General features: G+C 37.7%; 2 protein-coding genes and 1 long non-coding RNA gene across 8 annotated transcripts; 1 reads left to right on the plus strand and 2 right to left on the minus strand.

The window, feature by feature from the left end:
- Positions 1-688: 688 nt before the first annotated feature.
- rusf1 (RUS family member 1) lies at positions 689-5110 on the minus strand. 5 transcript variants are annotated; one of them, XM_079875577.1, is made up of 15 exons: positions 5047-5110; positions 4624-4779; positions 4456-4533; positions 3298-3412; positions 3179-3224; positions 3071-3103; positions 2865-2970; positions 2659-2760; positions 2427-2497; positions 2160-2344; positions 1999-2056; positions 1818-1882; positions 1536-1676; positions 1385-1450; positions 689-1266 (listed from the first exon to the last, which is right to left on the minus strand). In XM_079875577.1, the coding sequence occupies exons 1-15, from the start codon at positions 5047-5049 to the stop codon at positions 1181-1183; spliced, it is 1311 nt and encodes a 436-aa protein (XP_079731703.1). In that variant the 5' UTR covers positions 5050-5110; the 3' UTR covers positions 689-1180. The 5 variants fall into 5 exon arrangements, with proteins under 5 accessions (XP_079731703.1, XP_079731706.1, XP_079731702.1 ...); XM_079875580.1 differs by having other exon boundaries at positions 4624-4801; positions 5047-5099; XM_079875576.1 differs by having other exon boundaries at positions 4624-4823; positions 5047-5093.
- Positions 5111-6726: 1616 nt separating this feature from the next.
- On the plus strand, positions 6727-9004 carry LOC307161288. Its single transcript, XR_013821704.1, has 3 exons — positions 6727-7275; positions 7977-8176; positions 8583-9004. It is a non-coding gene; the product is annotated as an uncharacterized lncRNA (long non-coding RNA).
- A 270-nt stretch (positions 9005-9274) lies between these two features.
- Positions 9275-22637, minus strand: prr14 (proline rich 14). 2 transcript variants are annotated; one of them, XM_079875330.1, is made up of 8 exons: positions 22476-22637; positions 21185-21309; positions 19727-19770; positions 17020-19635; positions 13066-13201; positions 12873-12982; positions 12686-12754; positions 9275-10524 (listed from the first exon to the last, which is right to left on the minus strand). In XM_079875330.1, the coding sequence occupies exons 2-8, from the start codon at positions 21185-21187 to the stop codon at positions 10200-10202; spliced, it is 3303 nt and encodes a 1100-aa protein (XP_079731456.1). In that variant the 5' UTR covers positions 21188-21309; positions 22476-22637; the 3' UTR covers positions 9275-10199. The 2 variants fall into 2 exon arrangements, with proteins under 2 accessions (XP_079731456.1, XP_079731457.1); XM_079875331.1 differs by lacking the exon at positions 21185-21309 and having other exon boundaries at positions 22476-22603.
- Between the last annotated feature and the right edge of the window lie 241 nt (positions 22638-22878).

The following is a 22878-nucleotide window of genomic DNA, read 5'->3' on the forward strand; positions in this document are numbered from 1 at the left end:
CCAGTAATTGTGGCCAACATGTTTTGGAGAAAAACATTTATTTCATAATGTGATCCCCCCCCACCGCTTTAAATTCATTTACTTCAATTAAAGGTTAGATTTATGCAAATATTTTGAATGAAAGATCAAAAGGATAAACAATGCAGATTTATTTACATATCTACCTGGGGTGCAAATAATTCTGACCACGACTGTATAACTTTGCATGCTGAATTTGGATCACAACATTCGTTAATTTCTCAAAATGACAATTACTCCAATATGAATGATTTCTCCCACATTAATATGATGCATTGCCAACTATTTGCATCAGACTGAATTGAAATAAATACCAAATCATTATCAGTGGCTAAAATATGATACATTTATAATGATAAAAACCAACAAAGGACACTAGATATGTGGTAAAACTCAAAACGTTTAAAGTGCGGAACACTGGATTCTTGTTCTTGATTTTTTTTTAATGTTGTTTGAAAGAAGTGTCTTATTCTCACCAAGTATTTATTTGATCAAAACAAAGTAAAAACTAATATTGTGCAAATATTATTACAATTTCAAAATAACTGTTTTCTATTTGAATATATTTATAAACGTGATTTATTCCTGTGATGGCAAAGCTCAATTTTCAGCATCATTACTCCGATCTTCAGTGTCACATGATCCTTCAGAAAGCATGATATGATGATTTGCTGCTCAAGAAACATTTATTATTGTCTTCAATGTTGAAAACAAAATTTTTGTGGACTCTGTGATAAACGTTTTCAGGATTCTTTGATGAACAGAAAAACAGCATTTATTTGAAATAGAAGTCTTTACTGTCATATTTGATCAGTTTAATGCATCTTTGCTGAATACAAGTATTACTTTCAAAGAAAAACAAACAAACAGAAGTGTAAACTTGTAGGGTTTTTTTTCTTTACAATAACTGTTTGAAATTTCTTACATGTGGTTTTGTTTTCCCCCACGGGTTGGTGAGGCCTCGTTGTTGACCATTTAGGAATACGTGATCGCTGCTGCAACCCTGTTGTTCTCATTGTTTTCATTTCATTCTAAGACACTGATATAATCTTTCTTTTCTGCAGCTGAGCTCTGGCAAGTATTAAACACTGACAGCTGTTTCAAAGTGAATTTCACTGGAAATAAAAAAAACATCACACATTACTTTTTTTAACAATTTGCCTCAGCTTCTCTTTTTCCTCCATTCCACACGCCACTCGTTCCAGTCCAATAGTGTCCGGTCTGTCTGCCACTTCGCTTGATCCAGTTCTGACAGAGAGAAGCAGAACAGACCATTACGAATTTCAAAAGACATTTCCCATAACATTTTGTCTCTGAATGCAAATACAAAAGTTTCTTTTTTGTTACAACCTGCATTACTCTTTACCTTTTAGAAATGTGTAGAAAACTTGATCAATCATCTTATGACTCTGCGATACTAACTCCCATGGGTCTGGAAAATAAAACCCAGTGTCAGAAAAGAGGCTATCATCAGCAAGCGCTATTCAGAACCAGATCACGATTGAACAAGCGCTCACCCTTAGTGTTCGCGAGCTGTTTGAGCGCACCACCCAGAGAGGAATCATTGTGCAGCACATTACGGAGACACAAGGCCTGACATGCTGCCATTATTTCATCATGCACAGACGCATCACTTCCCAGACAAACACAGACGGTAGCTGGCAAGACAAACACATCCCATAAATCTGTCATTGTTTTGCCTGAGTAACAGGTTAAGCATAAATTGACTAATATAATTTTAGGCCATGTTATTATATCTGCCTCTACTTGTATAGCATAATTGGGGAGTTTTTTTGTACCATTTTTGATTCCAATGAGATACGGTTTGCTGTTGTTCTTCAACGCCAGCTGCAGTTCTCCTGGCCTTTAAGTCATAAAGACATAATTTACAGCCACTAGTGTTTTCACAACTATAAAATATATATTCTTTATAATTCAGTGAATGAATATAAAACTGGGTTTAAAAGCAGATGAACGCACCCTTGAACAATGTCTCCAAGCCTCACACCCATCTTGATGGGAACTGTCCTCCCAAGTGCTGCAAAAAGAGAGCATTTTGTTGATTAGATGCGTAATGATTGACCCAAATCATTTTAATCCTTAAAAGAACAAGAAAAGGTGATTAGGTTTTAAGGCCATACACAAGAACACGGGCTCCCTTTGATTGGCCTCCACTGGACTGAGCATTTGACCATTCAGCAGGTACCGATGGAGGACTATGGACAGGCGAGCCTCGTTAAGGGTTTCCATTACAACCGAACGAACAGCTTTGTAATTGGCAAACAGGTGGAGAACAGTGAATAGGAAGAACAGCATGAATGTCAACCTGCATGAAAGAGCACAAATCAGTACAGTATCTGGCACACACTTAATTTACAGCGTGGCTTACATACCAGGGTGTTACTCACAATGGGTTATCTGTTACAAGTGGGATGAGCGCCAGGCTGACTAGCAGTCCTGCCAGGTTCACCAGGGTTTCCTTATCAGGAAAGAAAGGCAGAGAAATGATACACTGATACATGACACCACTGACACAGATAATGACATCAATTTTCCACACTAAGGGGGAAATTTGCTGGGAAAATCCAGAAAGAAATTAGCAAATAAATATTTAGCATATGAGAGATATTGAGTAGTAACCTGGCTCCCATCTTTAGCAGAGATATCAGCCATGTTGTTTCTGCGAGCTTGATGGACAGTTAATGCAGCTCTTGTTGCTCCACCCGCAACTCCTACAATGGACTGGAATGACAGGAATAGAAGAATAACCCTAGATATTCATTATCAAATGATGATTTAGGAACAGTCATGTTAACATTTAGAGCAAGATGCTGTTAATATTTTACCTTAAATACACCAGCAATGCAGACGATTAGAATAAAAAAAGGAGGGAAATGAGGGGCTGCAATTTCCATGAACATGGCCACGTCATTAAGAATGTCAGCGAAGAGCCTGAAAAGACATATTTATGATGTTGAAAACGTATTAAGAAAAGTATTACAATAAAATGGTTATTCAAACTAAAACTTTAAAAGTCCCTAGTATATTGTACCTCCATTTTTTGGCTTCAGAATCTAACTTGTTCCTGAAACACAGGGCAACAATTAAATACTACAAACCAAAACATATTTACAATCTGAAATGTTTGGCGAAATATTACCCTTTGAGCCAGGCAAAAAGTATTCTTCCCAGCATCCCTGTTCCATCTGAACAATGAGAGAGAAAATGGTCAGAAAAGTAAGCATTCGAGAAATAAACATCAGTACTTCATGCACATACCCCTAAGCAGCCATGTTATTGTAGCAGCTGCAACCGTTGCTTCTTGATTTCCAACCCCAACACCCCTCAGTGAAGCCTGAGTAGCGAGTGTACCAGACAGAGAGCTGGAAAATGCCTTGGAAAACAAAAGACAGTGCTATGATGCTAGTGTGTGTGAATATATTTTATATAAAATTACACATTTAAACTTTTTCTGTGAAAGTTTTTTAGTCATGCCTTCAAGTAGCTTGAATGTAACTCTACACCCTTGCATCATTTAGTATACGTGGATCTATGAATATGCAAATTGGCCCCGCCTCCACTCACTCATAGCAGCTCAGAATACCTGATCCACTTGGTTAGTAAACGCTGCACGATGGCAAGTGGAAATACTGGTTCCATTCAGCCATATATGTTTGAACCAGAAACTGATTCAGAAGTGGAAGAGTGAATTATACAGGCTCGTCTATATACTTCAGTGTATCAGAATGGTAATGGGTTTTATGTATCGCTCTCTACAGCGTCGAACACATAATGGTAATAGTCCTTTTGCTTGACTACGTTATCAAACCGCTAATAATGTGTTGCTAATTTTACACACACCATGTTGCCGTTCACCATCTCAGAGTCAGACAGTTACCTTCTAAACATCAGCATCCTTACAAACGCTTTGGACAACTCAGAACGTCAGTGGAGAAAGGAATATATTTTAACATAACATCGTAATAAACATCATATAGGTAATTCATCCGCTATATTGCTCAATGTATCCGATTTTTCATATCAACAGAAAAATAAGCCAGGATACCCTGGCTTCTCTTGAAACTACTGTTCGGCAGCAGTTAATGATATACAAATCCCGCCCCCCTCGTGAGTCGTGACGGGATTGGTTACAAGGTAGTTTGTGACGTAAGAAACACCCTCGATTTCAAACCGCGTCTTTTTTCACTGCAATTTTAAGGAGAAAATACTCAACAATAGTGTTGACTGATGACTTTGCACATGGTTTGTCTTAAAGCATCTTAAAAACACCATTGAGACATAAATAAACAACATTAAATACTTGGTTTTCACCACAGGGACTCTTTAAGGATTGATACTGAACAATGATGGTATGATTAGATGTTTGGCTAATGGGGAAAAAAAGACATACGAGTGTCAGATCCATGTGACATGTACCTGCACAGTGTCCCAGAGCTGATACTGTAAGTAATCCTCACTGACACTCTCAGGATATCCCTGTGGCAGGAAAACACTCTGGGAGAGGAGAGATCAGTTAGTGACGTCTCACTTTTTTTTTTCATAGGTTCTGAAAGACTTTCATGCTTTTCTGAACGAGTCACGCACTTTAAACACGCCAGAGATTGAATTTCCCGCAAGTCTGCCGTCCATTGCATCCTTCTGTCTCTTCATCCTCCTATCCTTCAACAGGTATTTCCAAGACTCCTGTGAGCCATAACGCTCGGTCGCAATCACTCCTTCACAGTCCTCCATCTCTGCCATCTGCACATCAGTTAGCACGAGTCTATTTAGAAACAATCGAGCTACTAAGTTAAGTGAAATAAAAAAACAAGACTTTTACTTTGAATTTTCACACTCAGCTGTAACCACAGTCTCACACATTGCAGCTCATGCACATCATTTAACAAGTTATATGGTTGAAAATAATGGTGCTTTCTATATGTTGGCACGGAGAGCAGTTTAAAATGCTAAGGACTAAAATTACAATAACAAGAATTTCTCCTTGCGATTCAGAATCGCCCACCTCACCATGTATCATTCTTCCGTGTTTAGATTGTATCACCACGTCACCAGCATGTCGCGGCTTCTGATTGGCTCGTGGAATCTTACGTAGGCGCAAGACAGACCATACAAAAAGAGAGAAGATTCTCTAATGTCTGCCTGTAAATGCTGTAGTAGTTTTGTTCACTTAATTTCCCAATTTGTGTGGTTATGTCATACACAATATATTTTATTTTATTTTGTTTGTAAATTAATGTATTGTTCTGTATAAATTTGTGCAGATGTAAATTGCATTTTTCTTTTCTTTTTCATTTTCTCTTTCTTTTAATTAACAAGGGAAACAAGAGGGGGGAAATAAGCAGTGTTTGTTTTCAAGCTGTCTGACCTCAGTGTCTGTCTCTTTGTTAATGTGTCAGCTCAACCCAGAACAGCCGACCTTCACACACACAGCAGAACAGAGCCAGTGTTAGTGTGTTTGATAGAGACCATTACAGAACAACAGGTCAGGCCAGCATTGACATAGACTTGCACTGAAAAATATTGAATGGATATTTCTAATTAAGAGGTAATTTTACTATTTATTACTGCTACTTTTATTACAGTTCAAAACAATCTTTTAAAACAGTGGTTCTCAACCAGGGGGACGGGCCCATGGGGGCATCAGTAAACCTCTAAGTGGACCCCAAGATGGCTTTAAAATAAGACAAAACAAGTATTAAAATATGCGCACACACACACACACACATAAAAAAAAAATATATATATATATATATATATATATATATATATATATATATATATATATATATATATATATATATATATTACTCCAGTCTTCAGTGTCACATTATCCCTCAGAAATCATTTTAATATTTGAAGCTCAAGAAACACTTTCTTATTAACAAAGTTGAAAAACAGTTATGTACAATTTTTGTTCAAGATTATTTGATGAAAAGAAAGTTTAAAAGAACATACTCTCTGAAATAGAAATCTTTTGTAACATTATTAATGTCTTTACAGTCACTTTTGATCAATTTAATGCATCCTTGCTGAATAAAAGTAGTCTATTAATTCTTTCATTTCTTTAAAATGAAAAAAAAATTGTACTAACCCTAAACTTTTATACCCTATGCTGGATATTCAGCTTTGCCACCACAGGAATAAATTACATTTTAAAATATATTCAAATAGAAGACAGTTATTCTAAACATATTTCACAACATTTTTTGCTGTATTTTGGATCAAATAGCACAAAAACATTAAAAAAAAAAAAAACTTTTGAACGTTAGTGTACATGTTTCTAGATATGCCAAGCTCTAAAATGTTTTATCAGGTAAAAAATTTTTTACACAAATCTTTAAAAGTGAGATGAGTATCTTCATGTTTGAATAATGTCTTCATATCATTTCTTCATATACATACATGAAATGTTGATGTTTCAAGTGACATGCATGTCTGGTCTTGAACATGGCATCTGAAATATGCAGACTTAACTCTCAGGTCCTGTCTATTAAAAAAAAAAACATGCCTGATGTTTTTGCAAAAGAAGAAGTTTAGAAACATTACTTTATCTGTCAAAGATTGATCATGAAACATGACGGGCTGTAAATCATTCAGGAGATATGACGCAGAATACATGGAACTCAGCTTACATGTCAGGAACTTGAATCTTGTGAGGCTGTGTAAAAAGAAAGAGAAAGAAAAGCTGAGAGAGAGAATGAGTAACAGTGTATCATGAAGTCAGAGCTTCTCTGTTACAAAGTCTGCAGGAGCTACTCATGATTCACAGGGGAAACAAGGTGTGGTAAACAGACTGATAAACGCAAGACTTAAAGAATGTGAGGGGAAGTAGTATTCCAAGCAGTGTGGGAGGGAACACTGAAAAAAAGAAAGGAGGTGTGGTGTTTTATTCTGTTGTACTAGGTTCAAAGCGTTCCTCTCACACTCTGTCTGCCTCCTCGGAGATCTAAACTGGAGCTAAAGAAGCTGTCCTAAATACTTATCACGTATAACTGACAATAAGAGGAAGTTTGGATGGGAAGTCATCTGAAATCAAGTTGACAATGACATGTGACAGTTTTGTCACAGGATTCTTTAACTTCTACATAAACTGAAAGAATAATTAGAAAAGCATTAGTCACAGACATATTTTTCAAAGCAAAGACACCAGAGTTGGTTATTAAATACCTTTGGATCTCTGGTCGACCTGAGGAATTTTAGACCCTTCTTCCCTCAAGATCAAGCCTGGGCGAGTCTGTAAGTACTGGGAGCTTTAGTTTCAGCAACTGTTTCAACTGGCATGCTTTTCATTTGCTGCTTTCTTCAAAGATGATCATTTTTCTGGATGCAGATTTTACATTGCTAAGATTTTAGATTCATGGCTATTCAGTCCATGCATTTGGTCATTCAGAAACTTTGAGAGTGTTAAAGAAATGGCTTGTCATACCATCAAAATATTGAACAACAGCGATTAACACTAGGTAACCACAACTAGCCGTGAGATCTGTCATCACTATCTTACAATACTATCATACAATGCCAGTTTCTGTCATACCATGACTATATCTGTCCATACCTGTTTTTCAAGCTCCAGGACAACAATAAGAGATAATAAAAACTTAAATGCTTTGAGAGGATTCTTCTAATAATATACATTTATTCTTCCTCTCACTCTGGTTATCTGACTTTTATAAATAGGCATCTGGATACATACATTTTAAATCATCCCTTAAACTAAAAGCAAAAAAACAGTGTCAAGAACCTGTTCATCTTGTTTTAAATCACTGCTTGTCTCATTAATTCCCATGTAAGCTTTTAAGCTTAGCCATCTGCACTACACTGTGTTTATATTATAGTATAAAGTAGTACACTACAAAATCATCAAAATACAGTAATGTGCCATTACTTCCATGCTGACTTCCCTACATTTCTACTTTGTAATTTGTTACTCCAAACAGAGATGAGTGAGAACGAGCTAACAGCAGTGACGGTTGAAACTTCACTTGTACAGCCTACGCCGAGCGATGACCCGCACCGCGTCACCAATCATGGTCTACGCAACATCTTTAAGGACACAGACCACCGGAAATTAGCCATATGCAGTATCATATGTGGCCTTTCCTGCTGTGGAATTATGTCCCTTATGTACTCTGTCAAGGTAATAATACAGTATTATTGAAATGTCATTGATGTACCGTTGTATTACAGCACTAACATTGTAATAAGCATCACTAATCTCTATGCAAAATTTAACTAACAACTATATTTAGTAATCCACCCATGCAAGTCTGAGAGAAAGATTAGAGAGTGTAGAAAAACACTCAAGATGTGCAATGAAAATAAATGATTCAAATGGCTGTCTTAAGACAATCCTATTTCATTGTTAAGTTTCTGTAAAAAGACGCTTGGCTGAAATCTGTTGCCAACGGCATAGATACTGTTGGCAAAGAGGAGACAAAAACAAAAACCATGAAACTTGAGAACTGTAGTCAGTGATGAAATACAACCCAAGAATCTAAAAAATACCTGGAAATCTGACACCTTCTTTCTTCATTTTTTTCAAGGCTCGAGAGACAAGACGACATGAAGATTGTCAGGAAACACGGAAAAAGGTTGAGAGATACTCCAAACAAGCTTGTAGATGGGGAATTGGGTCCATTGTGGCCTGGGTGGTTTTAATTCTCATCTTTCCATTACTGATTGGATTTCTGTCCTTTATTGTAACCTTCATAGATTGACACCGCAGAAGCTCTTCTACAGATACATGAACTGTAAGAGTGTAGAAACAGTGTCTTATAGTTCACATTGGACTGTGCATAGACAGTCCAAAATTGTACCCGATAACAAGAAACTGGTCATTAATGGTCATTATTTAAATTTATTTGTGGGTTAAGAATGGTGCTCGCCATTAGTCTGGATCAAAAGTCCAAAACGTGCTACCTGGTATTTAAAACAGAATTCAACAACTCAACCTTTGCTAAACATTTTAAATATGTATGCTTTTAGTAGCAATTAAACCAATGCAATTTTTGAATGCAGTTCAAAAATGGTACAGAAACTTTCAGGAATTTGTTACATGCAGCAGATGCAGAGACACACACACACACACACACACACTATCCTGACCAAAACTACTTTTACATTTCAACAAGCTGTTTTTTATTTAGGGTCTTAATGAAAATTGGACATTAAACACTGAGACACTCACAGAGAGCATGGCAGTCAAATGTTGAGATATTGCGGTTACAACTTTCTGTTCTTTTAAATAAGTAATTTCAATATGTTGTGCTTTTGATGTTTTGTACATTGCATGTCATACAGGATTTGTAATAAAATGTGTAACAGTCAAAATACACCTGTTCTATACAAAACAACTGGGGGAGGGGGGCACTAATATACAAAACACAGCTCAATTGTATTTTGTTAGAAATACAGAACCCAAACACACCTATACATATCAAACAATTTTACACACAAACCATTCAACATGTTCAAACACCATAAGCAGTATTATAAGTCACTACATCAAAGAGGAACAAAAGTGTAAATTAAGTGAATGGACAATATTCAGAGTACCTGAGTAAAAGCACAGAATGCATTGAACCCTTTAAATCCTTTATGCGTCTATGAGAAGCAAAAAGCTTAATTTAAAACTGAACAATGCAACTTTTGTCCTGCTGGTAACTCACTGTATTTAATGCTGCCGCTACATCTTTATAAAAGCCTTTGTGCTGTCTCCTTTATTACAGAACACACACAGGCCATACTGAGAGTGTATTAATAAGGCATTCAACTGAACCAATCCACCAATGAAACCAATGTTTACATGTTTTTAATGTGGAAGATACGGATGATCTGGCGACTCTTACTTTAAAACACTTTTTGATACAGAGATGTATGCCACAGATTAATGTAAACAAGTGCACTTTCTTTGAACATTTACAAAAAAAACAAAGCGCACAGTAACTCCTTGAAGGGTGTTTCTTGTTTATCAGACCAATTTACAAAATACCTAGCAAAATATATAAAGAATGTGATGTATTTGTAAGATCTTTACAGTACACTAGTGATCAAAAACAGATTTTACAGCTTTGCGAGTCTATTTGTTGCTTTAATGAATTTACAGTAAATTTCTACACGCAAAGCTCATTGTTTGGTACAGATCAAACAAGACATGTGCTTCAGCCCGCAATCTGCTGAAGTGCCATCCAGGTGTCCAGCTCCTCAAGCTTAGAGCAAAGGAGTGACTCCAGTTCCTGCAAGGTGAGGCCATCCTCCACTTTGGAAGAGCCCCCGACACCTCGTCTGGTTCTAGAGATCCCAGAGTTCCCTCCTGCCTTCCTCTGGGCTCCACCCCCTGCCATTACGCCCACCAGAGGTTTCTTGGGCTTCCTGGTAACACCCAGTTCAGGGAATTCGAAAAAGCGCTTCACCTTTTTTTGTCCCACGACAGCCTGAGAGCCATCTCGCCGGTTAAGAGGCACCTCAAATATGGTTTCCAAACGTCTGAAAGAGTTTGCAATAGTAGCTTCATTGACCAGATGTTAAAAGTGAAAGAATAAAATCTCAAAACGTAACCATGCTCTCAAGGTAATTCAAGTCCTAATATGCTACATAAAATTATTTCATTTAGCCATTCGTATTTATAGTCCAGTCATTTTAGGAAAAAAGGTTGAACAAATTGCAACAGAAGCAAACTCAACTGATTTTGTATCCTCAATATGTCCTGAGTAAGGGAAAAAAAGCCCCGAAGAATCCCATTAGGGGAAAGTTCCGAAAAAGACCCAAATAAAGCCTATTCATACGCCGATTCATTATTTTTCTCACGTGAATAGGGTAAAACTTTTAACCTTTAGATATCACCATGAAAATTACAGAGTTGATTACTTACATCAAGACAAACAAAAAATGTATTACAAGTTTTTTGAAATTGTTTGTTAACATGGACAAACGGTGCATAATCTAATTACATATGTGCTAATTTGCATAAATACCACAACAGATCTAAACATTGGGTCTAGCCAGGTGAAAATGCCTTGTTGAATCTTGTTGACATATAACAGTAAAATACTTAATATTAAGGTCTGAATGGAACCCATTTAGGCTACCCATGAGCATTAATGCATAGAGGCAGGAAGATGTACTTTAGAAACCAGCCTTTATTAATTTTTAAGAGATTGGTTTGGGGCTGGGTCCGTGGGACTGTTTCTGGGGGACGAGTCTGAGGCAAGAACAGGAGACAATGGTAAGGAGAATGCAGAAGACAAAAGGTAAGTAAAATAAAAAGTAAATCCCCAGAAACAGTCCCACGGACCCAGCCCCAAACCCCATCTCTGCAATAATAATTAATAAAGGCTGGTTTCTAAAGAACTTCTTCCTGTCTCTATGTATTGATGCTCATGGGTTGCCTAAATGGGTTCCATTCAGACCTTAACATTAAGTATTTTACTGTTATATGTCAACAAGATTCAACAAGGCATTTTCACCTGGCTAGACCCAATGTTTAGATCTGTTGTAGTATTTATGCAAATTAGCACATATGTAATTAGATTATGCACCGTTTGTCCATGTTAACAAACAATTTAAAAAAACTTGTAATACATTTTTTGTTTGTCTTGATGTAAGTAATTAACTCAGTAAGTTTCATGGTGATATCTAAAGGTTAAAAATTTTACCCTATTCACGTGAGAAAAAAAATTAATAGGCGTATGAATAGGCTATATTTGGGTCTTTTTCGAAACTTTCCCCTAATGGGATTCTTCGGGACTTTTTTTTCCTTACTCAGGACATATTGAGGATACAAAATCAGTTGAGTTTGCTTCTGTTGCAATTTGTTCAAGGTTGACCCCCATTTTGGCTTAAAATGACTGGACTATTAAGGCTGTAGATGATTGACATTAAGTAAGTGGTTGTCAAAATGTGATATGAAATACAACTATGGAATAATAAAAAATAATGCACTAAGCCGGGGATTCCCAAACCTGTGTTCGACAGCTGAATCCCTTTAATTTAAAATATTTACTTGAAGTAACCCCTGAGGTTTTTATTCAATTTAACAACACATGCACATGTTCTTGGTTATTTGATGTTGATTAAGGGTCAAATTACATGCAGCTAAATAATAAAAATATTGGGGGGAACGTGGTTTTTTTTTTTTTGTATTTTAACACACAAATTCAGTGCAGTTCCTTCAGGGGTTCATGAACCCCAGTTTGGGAAAACCTGCTCTAGCCCATGTTCTCTGGCAGTACAAGAACACTTTGAGCTAAAGGGTACTAAAACGGGGCTATTCTGTCTACCCTCCTGCGAGTACTAGAAATCCTGAAAATGAGTTGACAAATAAATAAATGATAATAAAAATCAATAAATACAACCAGTCTGAGGGGTGTTATTACATAAAAGTTTTAAGTTTTTACATAAAAATTATCATGGTTTTCATGGTTTTGAATTGGCCTCTCCTCATACACACTGTAATTGCATTGCTGTCCTAGTGTTAATGTTCTCAAAGAGGTCTGTGCAATTATTGATAAATACAGGTGGTATTTGGATGGTCTGATTTGATCAGATGTGGTGCCTGGCCAGAAAACTTTGAGAACCTACTAAGTCAATAAATGGGTTATTAAGCTCAACTACCCAGAAAATAAAACACATTTGGAAAATGTCTCACCCATCAGGAGGTTTGCTGAAGTTTTTGTTGGTATAGATTTCCTCCAAGCTAAAATCCTTCTTCTTTATTCTGTAAAACACAAAAAGAAATGCATCTTTGCTGTGATGAGGTAAATGTAAACAAACATTAGCTTCAGCTAGGACGAAAGAGAAAAGATAAATAAGTCCATGACCCTATGCATACACACCTGATGGCCTTAGGAAGGCCCATAGGGGTGAGATTATTCTGGGGCTTTGGAATCTTTTTACGGATACGAATAGAGGACACCTTTCCTCCTTGACCATCCTTAATGTCAGTCTGTTCACACAGAAAGTGAAGAAAGGATTAAGAATAATGATACATTTTTAAACCACAAACCAAAGTTAAGAGAAAACTCACACCTTGATTTCAGAATCTGATAAAGCTTTCTCCTCTGAGATGGCTGCAGAGAGTTTAAGGTCAAAGTTGGATCTCTCTTCTTCATTTATTGCCTCCCCACACTCCATCTGAAGCTCTCCATGGTCTCCCTCCAAAGAACTTCGAGGGAAGAAAAGGTTGGATTTTAACTACTGACATGCATTTTTTTAAAGGTCTTGCTTCTTAAGGGGAAAATGTCTGAGATCATCAATAACGGTGCTCCGATCAGGATTTTGGGGGCCGATCACTAGAGTTGGGGTACTCAAACTCGGACTCAAGTCCAATTCTAAATGAACTCGGACTTGTCACGCACTCGGATGAATTTGTACTCGGACTTGACATGGACATTTTAGAGTTAATTTTTTTCCGAGTACAGTCGAGTCTGGGCACTGGAAGACACAATATTATTCAAAAACGAAACAAAACTTTTTGTGCTGTTTCAGCGTTGAGCATTGTAGCCAATCACAGACATGTATCTTAAGCGCATGAACACAGTGGCAAATCATAGGCGTTTGAGTCACCATGTGGAGAATTCGCTCAAAATGTATGTTCAGAATCAGCACAAGCTTTATCCTTTCACAAATCCCCTCATATACAACAAAGTCTAGACGCAATATAAATAAGAGATTCACTGTGCAGTGCGGACAACTTCAGTGTAAAGACGAGAGTTTTAGGAAGAGTGCAGAATGCGTTAAGTAAGTGATGGCTTAAAGGAGAACTCCGGTCAATTTTAACATTGAGCTCATTTTTTTGTACATTTGGAGTGCTGTCAATACAGAGAACAACGACAAAAATCGGTGTTGCCTACACCGAGTTATCCAAAGTAGTCGATTGCCGAGTTCACGCGCGTGATCATAGGTATTAAACCTATGCGTGTGAACTCTGCAATCGACTACTTTGGACTTCAACCGAAAAACAGGATGTAAACAAAGGTATTTGCGCTGGCTTAAATAACATCATTTTTATACATTTCTTTCACATCTACTGCAGTCAGACTCACTCGTGTTCACTCAGAAGGAATCACTCACATTTTCTGTGCACTTGTAATGACACATCAAGGATGTTAAGAGGCTAAAAGCAGGTTTAGTACTTGCCCCATTGAAGTCAACAGGGTGCAAATTTTAAAAATAGAATAACTCGGTGTAGGCAACACCGATTTTTGTCGTTGTTCTCTGTATTGACAGCACTCCAAATGTACAAAAAAATGAGCTCAATGTTAAAATTGACCGGAGTTCTCCTTTAAAGGGAGCGCTATTGACAATCTAAACAATAGTTTTGTTTTTCATGCTTCTAGAGGACCAGTGGTTTACGTTAATAATTTCCACTGTAAATTATCAAGAGTGATAACTGCATTTAAATGAGGAAGTGAATCTGCTAAATGAGTCAGGAAATTGCAACATGAGAAGGTTATAACCATAGCAACATTTTGGCGTCTAATAATGTTATGATTTTTGTTACATTTACACTTTAGTCATGAGTTTACATACACCTTACAGAATCTCCAAAATGTTATTTTTATTTATTTTTTAATAAGAAGGATCATAAAAATATTGTTTCTATTTAGTACTGCCCTGAAAAAGCTTTTTCACATAACAGATGTTTAATAGCCTAGTTCACAAGACAAAATACAAACACAAAATACAAGACACATTACATAGGCTTGATTTTAATAGTGTGTGTCATTACCAGAATGATCCACAACTGTTTTTTGTTGTTTTGTTTTTTGTATTGGTTGTTCATGAGAGAAAAAAAAATCCTCCAGCTCCTGCACATTCTTTGCTTTTCCAGCATCTTCTGCATATTTGACTCCTTACTAGCAGTGACTATGATTGTGAGATCCACCTTGTCACACTGGTGACAACAGAGGGACTCATACACAACTATTACAAACCCTGCAAACATTTAGTGATGCTCAAGAAGGAAGCATTCGTTAAGAGTCAGGGGGTGTAAACTTTTGAACTGGATCATTGGTGTAAATTGTTCTTATTTTGTTTAAAAATTCATCAATTCATTTAGTCCTGCCCTTCAGGAGGCTAAATAAGATATTAGCATGTAAAACAAAATAAGAAAAATTTAAACGTCAGCATTATCTTGCTCAAAAGTTTACCCCTGGCTCTTAATGCATTGTGTTGCATTGAGCATTACCTTGCGGTAAACGTATGACTGTAACTACAGATTGCAATCATTTTATAAGGTTTAAAATATTAATTTAAGAGCACAGTGTTGAGACCTTTCGACGGAATTTGATTGACAGGCCTACACATTAAAGCACCACAAAACAGTATTTATTGTTTGAATTTCATAAAAATTACAAAATTTGAAAGCTGAGACTTTATTTCATACCAAAAATAGCCTGCTCTGTCTTGTCTGTTGGCGCATTGTCAGTGTCCTCTTTGCTACGCAATATATTTTTCACTGTGTGAGAACATGTGGAGTGAGAACGGAATGGCTTGTCGGACGTAGCAACAGTAACTAAGAGGGGCGGGTCTTTGTGAAAGGTCAATTTCAAATCATTTAAATCTTTGTGGACTCGGATGTTAAGGACTCGGACTCAAGTCCGACTCGGTCCTCTTTGGACTCGGACTCGATTGTTAAGGACTTAAAACTCGACTCGGACTCGACAAAGGTGGCCTCGGACCCAACGCTACCAGTCACTGGAAGCAGTATCGGCCGATACCAATCATTGATCATGGGGTCTTATTTGAAGCCTTCTTTTACCATGAAGCATTATTTATAGAACACTAATACATTACTACATTCAGCAAGGATGCATTAAATTGATCAAAAGTGACAGTAAATACTTTTATAATGTTAAAAGTATAATGTTTTGTACTTTAATTGTTTTAACCTTTTAAATTTTGTATTAATCAAAGAATTTAGGGGGAAAAAATTCACTGTTTCCACAAAAATATTAAGCATCACATCTGTTTTCAACACAATAAGAAATGTTTCTTGAGCAGCAAATCAGCATATTATAATGATTTCTGAAGAATGATGCAGAAAATTCAGCTTTACATCAGACCAATATATTACATTTTACAATATATTAAAATAGAAAACAGTTATTTTAAATTGTAATATTTCACAATAGTACTATTCTTACTATATTTTTGATCAAATAAATGCAGCCTTGGTGAGCATGAAAGACTTCTTTCAAAAACAAAAAAACATTGATTTCAAACTTTTGAACAGTATTGTAAATATTTTTAAAAGAGAGGCTTACAAAAAAATAGGCTTTTGAGGAAAAAGAGCCTACGATTTTTAATGCCAGATTGATGTATAACCCAGGGATTTGTAAATTAGTAATATTTATTGTCATTTCATTAGTTATGTTTTACTCACCAATGTATTATGTCTAAATATATATGCAATATTCAGTTTTTTTATTTACAATTATTTACATTTCCTGACTTTTTAATTTGTTGGACGCTGATAATATAAGTTTTTCTGGTGCAGTGTTACCATGTCTGCTTATTTTATTGTAGTTTTTGGGAGGCTAATTTTCTCTTTTACAGTTTCCCAAATGGTGTACTTTTCTAGAAAAGTTCGTAAGAGAGTGGAGTATATATGTATTCCGACTGAATAGCTGCTACTGTTAATGTCGATTGATCAAGAGTTATTTAATCACCATGTAATCAGCATTATTATTACTTTACCCACAGCAGACAGAGATTGAGATGGCACCACCACAAGCATGTCATAAATGCCATACCTCTCACGGCAGGCACGTGTCTTTTTGCGACGTCAGCATGAAATCGGTTTAAGAGATCGACAAATTGAGAGATCACTGATTAAGCAATTATCGGCCAATAGCACTCTGAATGTGATCGGAGCACCACTATCAACATGCTACATTATATAATAAATGTACATGCAGCATAATGGGTAAAAAAAAGCGAGTATACTCGGATAGGGTGGATGGGAATCTGATAAATTACCTGCAGAGTGATGACACAGAGGCAGAAGGTGTCTCAGGGCTGGGAGTGACAACAGAGGAGAGGCCGGTTAAAGCATGACAGGAAGTGTGGGTGGTAAAGGGGGAACTGAAGGAGGACGATGATGATGATGATGATGCAACAAAACTTGAGGCAGCTGAAATGCTGCCAGTGCTGACATCACTAGCATGACTACGCCCTTGGCTTGAGCTTTTAGACAAGAAAGCTAAAGGACTGGACAAAAAACATGAGACAAGGGCTGTGAGAGAGGTGGAAGGGGAATAAGGGGAAGAGGGGCACAAAGGGCCACCCCGACTAGCAGGGTACACCTCTTTACGAAGACACAAAGGGGCAATTTCTCGCTCAATCTCCACACTGCAGACAGTGTGTCGGCGAGTGCGCTTGGACGGAGAGTGATAGTGGATGGGAAGTTGAGTGGGTGAGCTCTTTCTGCTGGGTGAGGTAGTGCTGTTGTCATGCGTGTGGGACCGGGGTAAATGACAGTCACTGGATACTAGGGACGGGATTTCAGGGCAGGAGTAGCTGCGCAGGAGGCGGTTGGAGCCGCTACCTGACAACGACACTACTGGGACGGCTTCTGCTTCCTCCTTGCCTCCTTTTCTTTTTGGCCGGTTTACATTCTTCATGGGTCTGCTTAGTTTTCTTTCTAAATGCACTGGATCTGTTGAATCCGGTGACAAACGTTCCTTTATTTCTTCTCTTGATGCAAGACCGGAATGAGATGTCGCCTGCTCCTCAGACACAGTAATACACTGTTGGCGGTGCACTACTGTTATTTTTGAAGGTTTACTTGGTCCTGCTGGATCAACCACTGAAGTCACCCTGTAGTCCTCAAACTTATGCTTGGGTGGACGAAGGTTTCTCTTCTGCAAAGCATTACCTGAACATTTAAGATGGCGTCTTGTTTTTCGAGCTTCAATGGTCTGCTCTGGCTCTTGTGGCAGCGTAGGGTGCTGAAATCCTGGAGATTCTGATTGACCATTCATGATATTTATATCGTTGCTGTGCACACTCTTGTTAATTGAGACATTTTGTGTGCAGTTTTGAGAGGATGTTGCATCAGTGGCATCACCTTCATTGCTAGGGGTCAGTAACATCCTACGTTTTACATTTTTTCTCAACCGACTTCTCATCGTCTTGTCCTGTCCCATTTCTTCTGAGGTCTCTACAGAATTTCTCATCTCAACATCTGCTGTATTACTACTACAGATGGGTACTAGGGTACTATCTGAGTCTAGGTGCGAGTGCGTCATAGAAACCCCTTTCTTCTTTTTCCTAACCTGAATAAAGGTTTCATCCTCCTGGTTTATTTCCAGAGTGATGCCATTGTCTTTGAACTTTTTATTCCTCACACGTCTTCCCTCTTTAGCGTTCGGCATGTCACATTTCCTCCCTGCCTGCAAGTCTTTCCTTGTCCTAGGAGTTTCTCTGCTTCTCTTTGCCCTCACTTCCCCGACAGTAGTGCTCATTGGAGGGTCTGATACTTTAACTGAGTGGTGCGTCCACTCCATAATGTTTCCAGACTGTGATTCCTTTATCCCCACATCCAAAGGCTTTGATCCTGTCACAAAAGTGGCCATTTCACTGGAGGTGGACTCAGCCGTCCATGACAGATGTATCTTTCTAGGGCTTTTCCTGGTGGCCACCCGTGTATAGGATTCTTTGTTGCCAAACGAACCACTAGTGCTTGTGTCTTTATCTAAGTCAAAATTAGAGGAAGTGCTAAAAAAGGATGCTCCAGGATCAGGCTTGTTTAGGCAAGTTTTGTTTGTGCTGCTGTTTGACTCTGGGTTCAACAAGTTTGATCCCTCTTCTAAAAAGCAGGACTTACGACTACGTCCACAGGCTGTGTGAGTGCTAGGGGTCTGACTCTCACCTGACAGCCGACACAGAACAACAACGGCATCCGCTTGAACATTTGCTTGACTAGACACATGCATGGCACTTACAGAATTCAAAGGTTTGTCTGTGGACAGATTTGGTCTAGTCCTGAAGAAAGGACTCCATGCTTTACAAGGACTGGCAACTTGAGTCACATCCTGAAGGACGGCTTGTTGTGACTGGCTTGAAGGACAGTCTATCTGATTTTCTTCATTTGGTGCAACCTCGTTGTGCATTTGAATATGATCCAATACTGGTTTGTGGTTGTTACTTGTTGAAATTGTACAAAAATTCAGTCTCTGTGCAACTCTGTGGCGTTTTGGAGCAGTGTGGCACTGCAGTTCTTCAGAATAAGGCCTTTTTGGAAACAATCCATTTCTACATTTATCATCATCTGTCTCGCCCTCCTCTGTCCGTGTTGAATTTTCAACATTTGACTCAGTTATTAATGGTTCATGCTGTTCAGGATGTACGACTGAGGACAGAGTGTCACTGGGCTTAAAAAGCCGAACAGGGCTCATGACGATCTCAGTGAAGCTAGCCATCTTGGATTTGAATGACTGTAGAAGCGGACCTATCTCCCATCGTTTTATTGGTGAAGGGCTCTCTGGGGAATCCCTCTCCATTGGCTTCCGGTCATGGCTTTGCTCCTTTGCAGGGCAGCCATCTCCTAACTGTGAGATCACACAGGGTGATACCGGTTTGTGGCTTTCATCGCTAAAATAAAGAGACAAAAGACATATTTAAAACATGTTTGCAGGCTAAGGGTTACAGATCCGTATTGTCCTTCTGACCCAGTAACACTCACTCTGAATATTGCTCCTCCATCTCAGCTTCAACTCCGGTGCTTGTCTAAAAACAAGAAAAAAAATAAAAGTAGGTTAAGATAAAATAAAGAATAAAAATTAAGAATAAAACACACTGTAAAGCTACTGTCCTACAGTAACTGTTCAATCACGTGGCATGCAGTGCGTCACTGGAGCAGAGTTGCTGCTATAGGAAGTGTAGTTATTCACCAAGAATTTAACTATTAAACATTTTTCTTCAAATAAAGTTGGGGAGCATACATCTCTGAGCTCATGGTTGATCAGTATGGAGAAAATGAACAGGAGTTTTACTTCCATCACCACCAGACTATTGCACACAATATGATCAAAAACAACAGCAAATAGCATCTGACAATTAACTGACTTTAATTAAATGTGAATATAGATTACTAAACTTACATTGCTCATATCTGGGTTTACTTTTGCGTAATTTGAAACTAATTTAGTTGTTACAGGTTCTTAGACATAGACAACATAAATGACAAGCAGAGAACCATGTAGAGAACAAGCATAACTGAAGCCATGCGATTCACAGAACCAGTGCGTCGACAGTGGCAGAACTAAATGACTCAGTGCAAAACCTAAACAATGACCCTTTTGGCTTCACACCTCACTGTCTACACTTTTCTTCCTTTTTTTTTTTTTCTTCTCTGAATGTCTCACAAAGGTGTGCCACTGTCAGTTCCATTGTGTTAGTCTTCCCTCCTTGACACCATAGTGACTCTTACAACAGTAACATATCGAAATTATCAAAATATCGCAAATGTATATAACACGATATGCATATCGCAACAGCTTGCAATAACTGGGGTCATGAACAAAAGACAAAGAGAAAATCCCTCACTGCTCTTGGCTGAATAACTTTTGTAGCTTTAATAAGAATCAGTAGCCTATATATTTAATTCATACAGTGAAAACTAAGCAGTGTTTTATTTTTACATTTGATTATTCAGTTTCTCTTGTTAAATAAACCTAATGTAGGATAATCTGAAACCCTAAATCCCACTGATGTTAAAATAACACTTCTTATGCTACTGTAAAACACTGCAGCCAAAAGAATGTGAAACACGTATGTAGGTTATATAATTTTAAACATATTTTAAAGATAATTTTAGTTTATTTTACACACTTTTTAAGCATTATCATACCGCATATTGAATATCCCATTATTTAATGAGTTATCGCATATCGCACTTTTCCACAATATCGTGCAGCCCTAATGAGTATGATGAGTAATGCCTCGGATGGTTTTGTAAACTGTATGCTGTGAGCATTGACCAACCTATTCTTGACTGCATCTCTATTACTTGTATCCGCTTGTGTGAATTCATTAAGTTGTGACTTATGTCTGGAAGTCGTCAGGAAGAAGCAACCAGCTAATAACATTGCAATGGAAAAGGAGAAATGTGAAAGTTGAGGGATGACAAACATGACGTTACCATGCTGTTTTCGTCTCTCAAGTGTTGAGGTTGTGATGACTGAGCCTCATCTTTGAGTCTCTTTCCTGGTCCCGTGGTGCAATCCACTTTTTCTGTTTGCCAACCTTATTCCCAAATCATCACAACTGTGGAACAGCATGTCACTGGTTGGTTAGCTAGTTTCACTCCTATTTTAGTTTAGGGTGAGTAAATGATGACAAACTTTTGAACTATTCCTTTAAGTCCACACTGTGTGTGGTGTACACATGTATCTTTCATTTTAATCAGTAAAGCTTAAAATAAAAACAAAGGACAAGTCACAATAAGATCAAAACCTTTTTTAAAGCTATATATATATATATGTATGTGTGTGTGTGTGTGTGTGTGTGTGTGTGTGTGTATAAAGAAGGAGGAAAAAAAACAGCTTGCTGCCAGGGTCACATTTCTCATTTTCATCACAATAATGTGTAAAAGAGCAAATCACCTCAAACCAAACAAACACAACAAGGGCGTAACAATACAATAAAAAGAAGAGCTATTGGCATCCACTTAAAAAATAAAGATATAATGAAGATAAAAGCAGAAACTCCTCAGTTAGTTATCATCACACACTGATGAAGTGTACGGTAGGAATATAATAGTGTCTGTATTTGATTAAACATTTCTGGCGTCAGATAAACGTGTTTACTAATGCTTGCGCGACATTTTTATAATAAATAAATAAATACATAATTCATTAACTTGCAAACTACACATCATAACGGGGAGCTTATTAGGAGTCTCCTCTGCGTTCGGTACAAAATTGGTACAATTTGGTCCCCAATATTTTGTTCGGAGACCGAAGTTAGTATGCATTTAGAAATATTATTTTACACAATTAATAACATTTTCTCATTATGCAATATGCAGTGCGGCTAAACGACTCGACATTTAGCACTATTGTACCGAGAAAATATCGAATAACAGCAGTTTCATATCGGAGGCATATTGACTTCAGCAGAATAATATACAATAACCGCAGTCAAACAGATTCCCACATAAAAATCCCAAAACACAAAAGATAAAACTAACGTTATATTAATTCCTCATTGGTCATGAGTTATGTTGCTCAGCAGCGGCTTTATTAGAAATATTAGTTTTCAGACACTGGTGTGGTTTTTGTGTATGTCGTCGACGTATATTGCGGCTAACTGAGCTAACGTTATGCTGCTATCTACGCATAAACCAGTCAAATACAGTGCATTAAAAGAGTATTTTACCAGCTCGTCCTCAAAAAACAGATGTATATTATGTAAATAAACTGCACACTAACCTAAAATCGTTTGAGGGCAAACGTGCTGTGATAACATCTCCTAGGCGTTGTTTCTAAAACACCGATGTTTGTGTGACATTTCCACGCCGGACGGCGCCCGACGGTTTCACCACTGCGCTTCACGGTTCAGACCTATCATTCGATGCGAGCGCGTTCCCGGTCAGTCGATGAGCCAATCACAATCTTGCATAGTAAAACATGTCCCGCCCCTCGGGTAGACTCTAAAATTGTGGCCAATTAAAAATGTGTAGCATCAACGTACTGGCCAATTAGGTTTCAGGAGGGAGAAATGCAACCAATAGCGATGCCATGAGCAGTCGTCTTTGTCCCAATGTAAACTTAAAAGCTCTCGTTGGTTTATTTAGAGTACCGTGGTTTGTATATTGAATATCGTGAGTTGCAA

The sequence above is a fragment of the Squalius cephalus genome (assembly GCF_949319135.1).
Source record: "Squalius cephalus genome assembly, chromosome: 1".
Taxonomy (NCBI): Eukaryota; Metazoa; Chordata; class Actinopteri; order Cypriniformes; family Leuciscidae; genus Squalius; species Squalius cephalus.